The sequence below is a fragment of the Gymnoscopelus braueri genome (assembly GCF_963280865.1).
Source record: "Gymnoscopelus braueri genome assembly, chromosome: 12".
In the NCBI taxonomy this organism is placed as follows: domain Eukaryota; kingdom Metazoa; phylum Chordata; class Actinopteri; order Myctophiformes; family Myctophidae; genus Gymnoscopelus; species Gymnoscopelus braueri.
In genome coordinates this window covers 16039806-16053195 of record NC_137614.1, presented here as the reverse complement: position 1 = coordinate 16053195, position 13390 = coordinate 16039806, and the positions used below count along the sequence as shown (strand labels likewise).

At 45.0% G+C, this 13390-nt stretch overlaps 1 protein-coding gene across 6 annotated transcripts in view; it reads right to left on the bottom strand.

Moving 5' to 3' along the window:
- Window positions 1-3211: 3211 nt before the first annotated feature.
- rerea (arginine-glutamic acid dipeptide (RE) repeats a) overlaps window positions 3212-13390 on the bottom strand; it is a 168399-nt gene continuing 158220 nt past the window's right edge. For 3 of the 6 annotated variants that reach the window (XM_080445839.1, XM_080445838.1, XM_080445842.1), the window contains 9 exons: window positions 13259-13351; window positions 11337-11536; window positions 10420-10599; window positions 9782-9895; window positions 8269-9680; window positions 7484-7706; window positions 6307-7186; window positions 5606-5795; window positions 3212-5455 (listed from right to left, as the gene is read on the bottom strand). In XM_080445839.1, coding sequence (XP_080301965.1) covers window positions 5422-5455; window positions 5606-5795; window positions 6307-7186; window positions 7484-7706; window positions 8269-9680; window positions 9782-9895; window positions 10420-10599; window positions 11337-11536; window positions 13259-13351 — 3326 coding nt within the window. In that variant the 3' untranslated portion in view covers window positions 3212-5421. The remainder of the gene's footprint in view (window positions 5456-5605; window positions 5796-6306; window positions 7187-7483; window positions 7707-8268; window positions 9681-9781; window positions 9896-10419; window positions 10600-11336; window positions 11537-13258; window positions 13352-13390) is intronic. The other 3 variants (XM_080445840.1, XM_080445843.1, XM_080445841.1) reach the window with 2 other exon arrangements.

The following is a 13390-nucleotide window of genomic DNA, read 5'->3' as shown; positions in this document are numbered from 1 at the left end:
GGCTCCCGACCAGCAACACACAACAAAGATACAAAGAGGCACGCAAACAGATTCACACATAGATACAGAAACATAATGACACAGATACTGTACACACACAATCACACACACACAGGGAAAATCATTACTGCACACAAGTGGAGTATTCCAAGTTGCACAAAATGGCAGTCAAATATTGGCCACAAGACATGAAATATTATGCTTTGGAATGCAGGCCTACAGTATGCTGCCTCCCCTCAATCCATCTCAATGTCCCCTGTCTGAGATAAAAGGCCCAGCATATCTTCCTGTCAACTTTATTTACAAGAGTTAATCCTCTACTCCGAACTGTAAGGACCACACACTACTGGTACACTTACAGCACCTATAGGCTACTGTACAAATATAGCCTACCTTAACGCTGGTCCTCCCAGCCCCAGAAGAATAATGTGATCAGTGGGCTGAATTTTACCAAGTGTATAAATTAGCCATTCGTCTCAGAATGTTCTGTTTGTTGTTGTTTTTCCTCCAGTGTGATATGGCTCATCCCTCATAACCCATTGGTAACCACTCTACAAACATTCCGTGACAGGCCACTATTACCCAGACTGACTGAGGAGGAGGAAGAAGAAGAGGAGGGGCATGAGCGGGTGAGAGAGACTGGACAAACTGTGGGCTAATTAGTTAACGGTCTGGAGGATGTTGTTTTGCCTTCATCTAAATAGTGCACTCTTGAAGTGTGCTGCTTTAGAGCACCAGTACAGGACTGCGGCCTATGGCAGAAGATTAGTGTTTGGGGCATGTTTGCTACAGTGTTGTTGGGGGTTTCTGTAGACTGTATTACAGTCTGTTCATGGGGAGATATCATAGACATTTGGAGATATCATAGAAATTGCAAAATAAATGCTGATGTTCTGACAGTAGCATCAGCACCAGCCCACAGGGAGAACTCGCATCTTCCACTTTTTTTTAAGTGGAGGACAGCCCTTCATAGGATTTCATTCCTCAAAACCGTTCTTTGATATGTTTCTTTTATTGGTATCAGCCTATTCTGTTTGATGCCTTAAAAAAAATCTTAAACATCTCACACTAAACACAAAACCTACCATCAACTTTCCATCAAAAAGCTATTCTGATGTTCTGTAATTTAAGGTCTAATGTGTCATAACTATGAATAAATCTCATATGCATGTGTACTGTATATGCATGGGACAAGGGGGATTAGCCTATGGTACAAAGGACCTAAATTACAAAATGTAAGTGATATAAATATATATATATATATATATAGGAATGAAATCCTATCAAAGTAATAGTGACAAAGGACCTACATTTCACGTCCACTCTTCACTTAAGTTTATATACTCAACTCTGGGATTTAAATCTCCTGGGTTCCTGGGTATAGATGTATGAATTGTTCCTGAGATGACCTAAATAATATAGATTCCATTACATTCCTTGTGTGCATACACATTATTTGAATGTTAAACGCCTTTAATTAGATGTATTACCTTTTAAGGCACGTATCAAATTCATACAGCTCTGCACAATTTATGGGATATTATATTGCAACAGGCATGCTTCAACTTGCATGTTGCATGCTTTCCCCTATATTCCTGTTTAACTGGCCAGTCCAGATGGGTTTGGATGAATGAGTCCCCTTCGAAAGCATTTAATTCCAGTATCTACAGAATTATGTAGCACAGATGATATCCAACTAGTCTTACATTCTACACCTGTGAGGAGACATGCAACGAGAAATGTCACATTTATTATGGACGAAGAGGAGAACCAGAGATAAATATGACCAGGTATCATGTGTCCTGTAATCTGATTCATACTGTGTAGGAGGTACAGTACATACCGGAGGAGCAGATTTGTTCTCCGAATGTCAACAGAGCCCCTTTTAGATAAACATGGCCCGGCTCGGCTACAGGGCAGCCATCGAGCTACCCACTGAAGGAACAACACTACCTTCCAACTGAACGAGCTAATAGCATGTAGGCTCCACTCTGCCACTGAGAATAACACTCAGCGCCAGGCCCAGTGGAGCGAAAGGAAGAATGGAGAGGAGGACAAGAAATAGAAGGAAAGGAGGAGGAGGTGGTGGTGGCGGTTCTGTGTCCAACATTGCTTGCATGCAGCAGACAATAGCCTCCTTGTGAACAGCACAAGATATATTGGTATTCAGACGGGAGGACCAGATTTTTTGAGACTTGTGTATCCTTGTGTGCCCGCCTGAGGCGTACACACAGCATTATGAGAAGGATTTGAGTTGACACAAGTCACAGTCGCTCCCATCGCTGGTGTGGAGGAGGATCGGTAGATGAATTATTCAACCAGCCAGCGCTGCTCGGTTCTGACGTCTTGTTGTGTCTTATGGGGAGGTGAGGCAAGCCAGCGACAACATAGCAGCACCTCCTTTTACAAGGCGACCGTCACATGACAGCCCCGGCACAGAGCTTCCGAGGAACCTCGATTTTCCAGAGGACAGGGCATCATTTCAGGGAGCAGCACAGGAATAATAGCTCCCTCTCAAAATGACAGCCATCGCTGCGGCACACCATCACAGATTGCTGGTCTATCACTCCCCCCCTCTTCACACACACACACACACACACACACACACACACACACCCACAGGGGGAGTATGAAATGACAACCCTGCTCTGCAGATAGCAAGGCATCTCAGCTTGAGTAGGTGTTCCTTCTGGCTTAGCTAGGCTTTGATGTTATTATACCGTAACAGGCAGGCAATATTCAGCTGAGATTCAGTACCTGCTACAGCTGGGCTGGCATTGCAAAGCACAGCATTTGTAAAACTGTAGGAAATGGGAGATTGGAAGAGTGATAACCGCAATCCTTTATGCTTTTTGTCACATATTTCCTTTGGTCAACAAAAAAGTTCTGCTAGCATAGTCCCTATACTCAGCTGAAGAATTGTATTTCTGCAGGCATGAGAGAACAGACATAAAATATGTATCTGCAGTCTCCTTAGTGTTTTCCAGTTGGTGGGCGCTTTAAAGTGTTTACTCTTCGAAACAGGATTATTGCATGTCATGGCTGCCTAGTTTAAGTAGTATGCACTACCTAAGGCTAACACCAGTCACAAGAATACAGCAGTCCATCATCCAACGCAGTATTTATAGGGTAAGAATTTGCTGAAAAATACACTTAACTGATTTATGGTTCACAAAGCTGTGCATAGAAAAGATTAAGCAAACACATATCGTGTGGTGTAACTTAGTCGTTTATTTTAATTCCACAAATTTTTCAAAAAAATTACAAAATACTCAAATGGAGAGAACACAGGACTCACAATTTTTCTTATTATTTCTACTTTTTGTTTACATTGTGTCATCCCATGGCGACTACTAATATATACAATAAGCTTCAAGATACCAGTATATATATAAATCTTAGCAGTCAGAATTTACATTCTGCTATTGCCGCTTTGAAACAAGAAGCTAAACCATTGACAACACTTAACATCAAAGGTTTTTGGAGACACAAAATAGGGACCAAAAGGCAGGAAACAAGGCAAAAGCAAATGAGGAGTACATCAGAAGCGAGAGACAGGGACAGGCAGAAGATGGCAAAATGGAGTGACAGATTTCTCTCAGGGCTTGCAAGACTTATTTTAAGGGGGCATGTCTTGGATTAAGTTGCAAGCATCCAACATGGTTGTCAAATGTTAAAACCTGGTACCCCAAATGGAAGATATGACCACTTTTAAATACATGTAGAGCCTGTGTTTTAGCAGGTACAAAAAAAACAAACATTTAGCCACAGTTTTCTCAGTATCCACGAAAAGTCAGAAGGTCTTTAGTGCATGGAACAAAGAGTTCACATCTCACGGCCACAAGACCAGAGAGAAGTCAAAAAATGGGCTGACATACGCTGGCATGACAGGTGAACACTACTCGTAACAGTCAGTGGCACACACACACGCACATACATACACACACACACTCACACACACTCACATACACACACACACAGCCCCTGGAGGCCAGGAGGCTGTATGTATCTCTAAGGAACTGAGGAAGAGGAAAACAATGGGGGGAAAACATAACGCAGTCCACCACCATCTATCCTCTTCTCCACAGTTATTACACGTAGGCGGGTCCCCTGTAGTGTCACAGTGAACATTATTACAGTCGAGTTGGAATGACCTGGCAAAAAACAAACAAAAGATGGATGGCTAAACCAGGTCAAAGTAAGGGGACGCCAAACCATTGTTCTAGCACTGATTCAGCCATTCACACATTTAAAACCATAACCAATCTAAAAGTCCCATTTGGCTCCCAATATAGTAGATAATACAATTCATTTCACCAATAAGATTTAAAAGAATGTGAAACCGTTTAGCGGATTTTAAGTTCTGCCGAAATTGTAAAGTCCAACGGTTAAATTCACTCTCTGTAAAATTCTAATGAAACTTTTCTTCATTTGCTGACTTAAATACTGATCTTTATGTATAGTGATTAAAAAACCCAATTGATGGAGCTTAACGATTACTCTTTCAGTGCAATACATACATAATATATATATTTTTTCCCATGGCTCAAGTGTGGTACTACACACTCCACAGAAGCCTCAGTGACTTATTTAGTTACCTTTTTCAAGTGTTACAAATCATTACCTCAACGCTGAGTTTAGACATTTCAACTTTTGGGTGCTTGTCATAGGCATGTGATGAAGGGGATGTGTATGTGACAGCTTTATGGGTTAACAGAGACAAAAAAAATATTACGTGTACACAGCGATGCCAAGAGGAACTCCACACCTGAACTGCAACACTTTCACAAACTGTTGACTGCTCACTCACATAATGCCATGGTGCTCCCCTCTTAAAACAAGGGATAATGCTTTTAAAAAAACAAAAACAAATATATTTTGGAGGTTGAAACGACTTGGTTCGGAGTCCACACCTAGTAATAATAATAATTATAATAATAATTATATGTTTATATATACTATTTACAGACTCAAAAACGCCATGCTGCAGCTTCTCTTTAAAATTATGAAAAAACCTCCAACAATGTATTAAAATAAATGTTGAATTTAAGATAGCACTTGTAATTTTTCCTTAAAACGGTCCAACCGTTTTTTTGTTGTCGTTTTGATAAGCACAGTGTCTTGTTCTAGCACCTACAAAAAAACGTCAGGGAAGCTTGACATGCAGGAGTCTTGAGGACGTTGTCACTACTGGCTATATACCAAAGAAAGTCAATGTCTTCAAAAATAATAATTATTATTATAATAAAAAGAAGTCCATGATAGGAACAAAACAAAAAAAAAAGCGACAGAAGAATTCGTGACGTCCTTTTCGGTTCGGCAAAACTGAAATTGTTCTGAGGACCTTCTGAGTGCCTCTGCAAAGACCGTCTTTGTAACAACTTCCTGTGCACCTGTGAAGCTCCGCCTCCCCTCGGCTGGTTACAACTGCTTGTCGCTCTCCTTCTTCAGCCGGCTGGAACAACAACAAAAAACAAAATGTCGACATTAATACCCGTTTCTTTTCAGAATGGTTGTTTAAAATACAATAAGAAATATATACATTTAAAGGATTTTGTATTTTTTTGTGGATTCCGTTTGTACTGGTTTCTGCAGGTGTATTCACCTACAGTACCTGTAGTAGTCCTCCTGGCCAGGCAGAGGTCCTCCATGCATATGGTGGTGGCCATGAAGCCACTGCTGTTCCATCGCCAGCCTCTGTAGCTCAGCTGACTGGGCATGCATGGCCTGGAGCTGGTGGGCTGCTGACATTGGCTGAAGACCTCCTTGTACTAGGTCCCGTGGGTATGGAGTACCTGGAAAGTACACACACACACACAATTTAGTCATGGAATGGCATAGCTAATTATATCCAAATAAATTGGACTGGTTTAACCCATTAAGACCTGGAACGCATCCGTGTCATTTTATGATTTGAGCTAAAAAGAATTATTTTACACTTTGGCTATTCAAAAATAGCAGATATACAAGCTCGTAGCACGGCACCGAGTGCCGTGCTAAGAGCTTGTAGATCTGCTATTTTTGAAAAATCTTGAAAATGTGTGCAAATCTTTGAATATATATTATTTTAAAGCGAACATTTTTTAAACTCAAATCTTTGCTTCTGGGGGTCCCTGGAACGAAATATTTTGAGATGGGGGGGTCTGCGGCCAAATTCAAATCGTTTTGGGGGTCCTTGACATGAAAAAGTTTGAGCACCACTGACATAGAAACATGTTTTTCAGAATACTGTTGGGATTTAGAAGACATTTTGTAGATTCGGCTTCAGGTCTTAATGGGTTAATATATTACTGTTTGAGGGCCTACCGAAGACAGGGTGGCGTAGCATCTCATGTTCATGTTGCGGCTGGCCGAGCAGCGCATTGGGGATGCCACCATGTGGGTAGGGGAATCGGGCCAAGTGAGGTCCACCCCCCAGTTGGTCTAACGGGTGGGCCCCAGAACCCGGGGGACATACGAGACATTCACCACCTTGGTGCAGAGGGTCTTGCTGGTGCAGATGGAGGTGTGAGTGGATATGCGAGTGCTGGTGGTGATGTGGTGTGACGTTGAACATCTGCAGGCGAGCGATGGGGTCGTTGGCCACTTGGGCCATCCTCTCGGCGTGGAGCCTCTCGGCAGCCAGCCTCTCTGGGTAGCTCATCTCCGGCCGCAGCTGGGGCCCTGCTGCTAGAGCGAGCCGCTCACGCTCCAGAGGGTTCAGGCCCGGGTGGAAAGAGGCGAAGGGGTGCGGGCCAGCCATAGGTGGCAACGAGATGGCTCCGTGCCGGGCAAAGTGCTCCATGGGGTTCGTGGAAGGGTGCATGCCGTCCATCTCCGGAGGCTTGACCTCGAAGCCCGGTTTCATCCGCTCTCGCAGTTCCCTCTCCCGGATCTCCCTCTCGCGCATCTCCCTCTCGCGCATCTCCCTCTCTCGCATGCCATTCGGGTCTGCGTTGTACATGTGGTACGCCAGCAATGGGTCCGCAGGGTTGAGCGAGACGAAGAACGGATGGTTGCGATTTGATGGGGACATGACATGAGGGCGGGCATACTCGCTGAGGGTGCGCAGGGCGGGGGTGTCGGGGCCGATGTAGGGTGGCACGGCAGCGATGGTGGTGGGGGGGCCGTCGAATTGTGGCCGCATGTGAGCGGGCCCTCCCATCTGTGGGTCGCCCATTCTGCCCTCGTGGGATGAACTGGCTTTCTGTGTTGAGAAAGATAAGGCATTTTAAAGCTGCACTATGTAACTTTCCTGTTCTACCACAGATTTGAACCCGGTTCGTCTGCGAAAGTGCTGCAATTTTTTAGTCTCAATGTCTCAATAGAAGAGCCCAAATACAACCACCCCAACTGTATAAGTTATATATAAGCTAGTGGAGTTATTAACATACTCCACCATACAGATTGGACAAAATTAAATTTTATTCACTAAAAATTACATAATAGAGCACACTCAGACAAATATAATAAGAGGACATTAATTTAACCCCAAAAAACTCACCGCAGCTCTCTCCAATTCCTTTTCTCGTTCCCGTTCTCTTTCTCGCTCTTTTTCTCTCTCCCTCTCCTTCTCCTTCTCTTCCCTGGCTTTCTGCTCGGCCTCTCTCTTGGCCTTCTCCAGAGCCTCTTCTCGTTTCTTGGCCAGTTTGGATGAAGCCAGCGGAGTGAAGTAGAAGTCTGTCCTGGCACAAGAGTTGTACCCCCGGTCCAGATGTTTGTAAAACCTACAGTCAGAATGGTTTGACAAACACAAAGCATGCAGTCATCAGTCTGGTGATCAGCATGTTACATATAGACAAATCCTACAACTCTAAATGAAAGGTTGATGGCTTGTGGGATGTTTGACAATTCAAAGGGAATTCAAAAGGAAACAAACTCCCTTGATGAACACTTTTGTTGCTATGACAAATTATGTATGAAGAGCCACATTGCTATTCATTGGCAGGCGAGCCACTTAAGCGTAAGGCAACTCCAGATACTTATATTCAGATGGCTTGGTTCACTCACATCTTGCTGTAATTAATCTCTCTACTCTCCACTGTGGATAATTCCAAACCATCAGCCACTTACAGCCCAAGGCTAATCGGTGCTTTCAATGCCTGTTTGGCTGCGGACATTCAATTTGCTTCCTACATGAAAGGCTTCCGTTCTAACTTAGATGTGAGTCTGTGTTGTTAATGTGTTGGAAGGCTAATCAGCGTGGCCAGACCAGACTGTTTTAAGCACAGCAGTTTTTATTTACTGATACTGCGGAGAGTGGAAGTTAAGTGTTCAAGCTAGGCATACCGTGCTGATTGGCTGGCGTGGCTGGGAGTGTTGACCACAGTGGGCTCGGGGGAAGGGCTTCTCTGTGGAGGTGGGGGGCTTTCTGGCTCTTCCATCTCATCCGGAGGCTCTTCTTTGATGTGAACAGGTGGGAGTGAGGGACCCGGTCCGGCACAGGAGACTGAGGCCGGGAGTGGCATGGAGATGGAGGAGGAGGGAGCCGAGGAGGAGGAGGATGGGGGCTGTAAGCCTTGCATGGAGTTTGACGAAGGAGGGGGAGGGCCACTTGGAGGTAGAACGGGGTTGAAGGGATGAGGGGGGAATGGAGGCTGTGGTGGCCCATTGGGGTGTGAGGACACTGCGGAGGGAGGTAGAGGGGGAGCTGGGGGAGGCTGATGGCTGGACGATGGAGGGAGGGTTTGGGACTGGGTAAGGACTGGGGGCTGTGCTGGTGGAGGCTGAAGCTGTTGCCCCTGGGGCATGAGCTGAAGTGGAGGTGGGTGCGCCGATGGAGGATGGTGGGTGGATAAGGAGCTGAGAGGCTTGAGGGCAGGTGGCGGAGGGAGGTTGGAAGGCATCTGAGGAAACGGAGGTGCCGATAGGTGTGGAGGGTGTTTGTGGGACTGTGGATTGGGCATCTGTGGGATGGGCGTGGTCATGGGTGGGGGCTTGATGTGAGGCATGGACATAGGGGCGGGAGGCAGGGGCTGCTCCCTTGGAGGTTGACCTGTACTCTGGGAAGATGACAGGGACTGTGAGGGAGGAGTGTGTGGCCTTGGCTGGGGATGGCCAGGGATTGACGCAGGCGGGACCTGAGACTGCCCCATAGGGAAGCCCTGAGGAGGCATGGAGTGAGGGTGAGGCATGTGTGAGGAGGGGCCTGCCTGCAGCGGATGGGACATGGGGGACATGGGGGACATGGGGGGCATGGGAGGCATGGGGCCGTGATGCGAGCTTGGTAATGATTGCGGCGGGCCTTGTGGCCCAGGGGGCGGAGCCTGAGTGAGAGGTGAATGTGGAGAGGGTAGCCGTTGAGGGTGGAGGGACGCTCCTGACTGGATGAGAGACAGCGGGCTGGCCTGGGGCAGCGGCTGGGGAGGTAGAGAGGCAGGGGGCGCTGTCGGGGAAACCTGTGGGGGCAGCAAAGGTGCCGAGGACGTGGGCGGGGTCGGGGCCGTGGAGGACGCAGAGGTCCCCGGCTGACACTGGATGACTGGGGGATGCTGTCCCTGCAAGAGCTGTTGCTGCTGGGCAGACGAGTCAGAGTCACTCTCGTTATCGCGGGGGCTGGGGATGCTGGGAGACGAGCTACGGTTGTCCTGGTCAATGTCCTTGGGGTCGCTGCTCAGCTCCTCGTTGATGCTGCGTCCGTCGGAGCTCTCGCCCTCTCCCTCTCCCTCGCATTCTGACGGCGAGTCTGGTCGGTTGAGCTCCTGGTGGACGGCGGAGACGGAAGGGTACGTGTTTTACTAACTGGATTCCTATGAATGCTTATAGAAACATGCACACAAAAACATTTAAGCCATGATCTCACCTGTGTCTTGGACTTTTTGGCATTAGCCCTGTCGGGCTCTTCTGTGTCCGATGCACCTTTCTCTCGCTGGCGTTTGGCACTCTTCATAGGTGAGGGAGCCTCCTCCTTAATTTTCTGTATGAAAAGAAGAGATTTAAGAGACATTATAGCATAGCGTAATAACTTAATCTGACTCGTTTCAAATAGTTTGTAGTCGTAAAACCCGGAAGTGAGATTGTAATGGGTTCCCACGCCACATTGTCCAATGATTTTTTACCTTAGCTAACATAGTAGGCCTAAGAGGTTCGTTCTGTTCTATGAATAATGGCAATTAATAGGGGCCATGAATTTCGAAGCCATTATGTGCTTTTCTTTGCTTTTTTAACTTAAATTAATTGACTGTGTGGTTACAAATTCATTTAAAAAAAAAATATTTGTGGAGATGATCTTGTTGAACAAAATGTGCTAATATAATAAGCCTCTATTTGCTAAAGAGCTTATTTTCTTAATTGATTAAAAAATCTATACAGAAATTCCACAGAAAATCTACAATGGGAACCTTATGGAGGGAGGTACGTTCTGGGTTGGCCTACAAAAAGACATCATCCCTAATAGTTCTTTAAAGATGCTCAAGGGGCAGCAGCCCGGACCATGTGTACCTTTGCGGGTTTCTTCATGGAGTCCGTCTTGCTGTCGGTGCTGTCTGTGCTTGCTGCGCTGGGCGAGGTGCGTCCGCTGGGCGAGGTGCGTCCACTGGAGCGCAGGTCCTCGTTGGTGGGTGAGGCTCGGCCATCGGGACTGGCCGTCTGCTTCTTACGACCACTACGTAGCGTTGACATCTGAAACGGCAAGAGAGGATCCACAAAGGTCAGAACAAAAACAACAGTTTTACCCATTTTGTGTTTGTGAGAAGAATAGCGATAGAAATGATACAGTATTCTACTAGGTCCCGCCCCCTGGTCATTTTCTGGAATCAACATTGTTTGCGTCAAAAATAAAAAATAATATATATATATTAGGGGTGGGACGATATATCGATATCCTGCAGGAAAATATCGATATATAAAGTTTGTGATACGTTGTTTTTCCTACTCTGTATTTGTGTAATGATGATTTTGAACTGTTTGGTGCTATTTTATGTGTTTATGAATTGAATACAAGGACTATCGTGATATATCGTTGGTGAATTTTCATGCAATATATCGTGATATCGCAATATATCGATATTTTCAGATATCGTGATATATCGTTGGTGAAATTTCTTGCAATATATGTCGAATATCGTGATATCGCAATATATCGAACATCGTCGAATATCGTGATATATATTGTTATCGTGGGCCTAATATCGTGATATATATCGTATCGTGAGGTACCCATATCGTCCCACCCCTAATATATATATATATATATATATATATATATATATATATATATATATAGTACTTTTTCCAATCCTATATACATAATGCATGCATGTTTTGTACCCTTTGTCTAGGGAAAACTCAAAAAGGATGGCGGTGTAAAACAGAGGGGTGGGATGAAAAGGGGAGGAGTGTTTAGCGGGCAAACGCACCGAGCCTCGGTTTCGTCGGGTCCTCATGCTATGCTTCCCGCTGAGTCCATCCTCTTCCTCTTTGACAGGTTTGAACATAAATGGCGGCGGGTCCACGGGCTTCTCGATGGGGGGCAGCTCACCGTACTTCTTGAAATGGATGCGACAGTCTGTGCACAGCAAGATGTTCTCCCGGCCCCCGTGGTGCCAGTCCTTGGAGGCTGAGGAAAGGGGACGGCAAAGCTAATGGTGAGATACCAGCAGAGGAGTGCAAAACAATAGATGTAGCAAAGTTTTCACAGTCATGTATTATTGAATCTGACAACAGATACCATGTGTTATTATTCAGATCTGTAGAATGCTGACAGTGAATTGGTAAGTTTCCACACCTATAACAATATTGGTTCAATAGGGAATACTGTTCAACTAGAAAGGTGCAATTTGGGGAAATTGCAAGTATGGTTGCCTTGTTCACACCCATGCCGTTGGGACCAGAGCTCGACGGAAGCCAATAACGGCCGAACGGTATGGACTATCAGAATGTGATGCGTTTTTATCACATAGAGATAATGTGTGCCAAAATCTGTAGGAAGAGCAAAAAGTGTGTTTCGGATAAAATTCTAAATGGCGAAAAATCTACTTCAACGCAAATGGCTGTGGCCTATATAGGGAAACGCGTCGTGATCCAAGGAATCCAAGGGAAAATAGATTTTGATTCTACGACATACGGTTCAAGTGTAAAGTCGGCCATTATAGCGCCACCATGAGACCGACTGGTGCAAGTATTGTTTTCCTGCGTAGGTCTCTGGACTGTGAACCTCTCTACCAAGTGTGGTAACTGTAGCCCTTACAGTTTCAGAGAGAAAAATACTTGAATGAGAGTTCCCTTTCAACCACACTAATTATCTTTGACATCAAATAGATGTATTGACCACCAGACTTAGCGAATACAAACAATAGAAGTTTTCACACCAACAGCAATATTGTTGCAATCGGGAATAAAGTTAATTTATCTTTGTCAACTGATAGATCAAATGTATTATTGTCTAGACTTGTGGAATAGGTAGAAATGTTAGAGACAATTTGTTCAATTGGAAATAAAGCAAATTTGTAGCTGAGATCTAAAAGTAATATTGATTAGAGTAGATTAGAGTTAAAATAATAAACGTTTTCACAGTTAGCAAAATCCCAGTGAACATTCTTATGTTATTTTCAACATCAAACTGATGTTTATTGTGAGTACAGTGAATAACAGTATATCAGCAGGTACTCTGTCCTTACACCCTGCATACTGTAATCATTCACTATCACCATATGTCATATCTTCAGGTATCAAACCCAAGACCAGGAAGTTAGTACAACATAGCCCTGGTTATTAGCCACCCTCGTCTTGGTGGCAATCATGTTAAGCATCATCTGATGGGAGGGTGGGGTGTGGCATTTGGAGGCAGCTGCGTTTGAGAGAGGGGAAGGATAATGAGGTGGAGAGAGTGAACGAGCTGTGGGCTCATGTCTGATTTGATCAAATTAGTCCTGACATCCTCTGATGCCCATCTGTCAGACAGCTCAGTGGGATGCTGGTCTCACACTGATCCCCATCACAACACGAGGAGACACGCAGGTCTGTGTGATACTACCCTGCACGTGTTTCAACCTACGTATTTAAGTGAGAATATTCCTAAATGTGTCTGCTTTATTACCTATTAGAGTGAGAATAAACATAGTGCCCTGCAACATGTGTTCAGAACCACTCATTACACTTTGTTATTTTATGTAAACCTTGGAAACAAACTGAGGGACAGACCATAATTTTCAGTCGTGCCAAGAAATTCGATTTTAGGATAGAGCTATTATCTGATCAATGCATTAACTGGTTGAGCCCCCATGATGACCCCAAAACCTATTCAAATGTTTGTATCAAAAATGAATATATTTTCTCTTACTGGTGGTGAAACAGTGGCGGCAGGCGTAGCCCTTCAGCTCCTGCTCACTGTCTTCGCTGTCAAAATCATCTTCACTGGCTGAACTGAGGTCCACTGGAAGAGCACAGCAAAAGAAAATGCACATTTAAACAC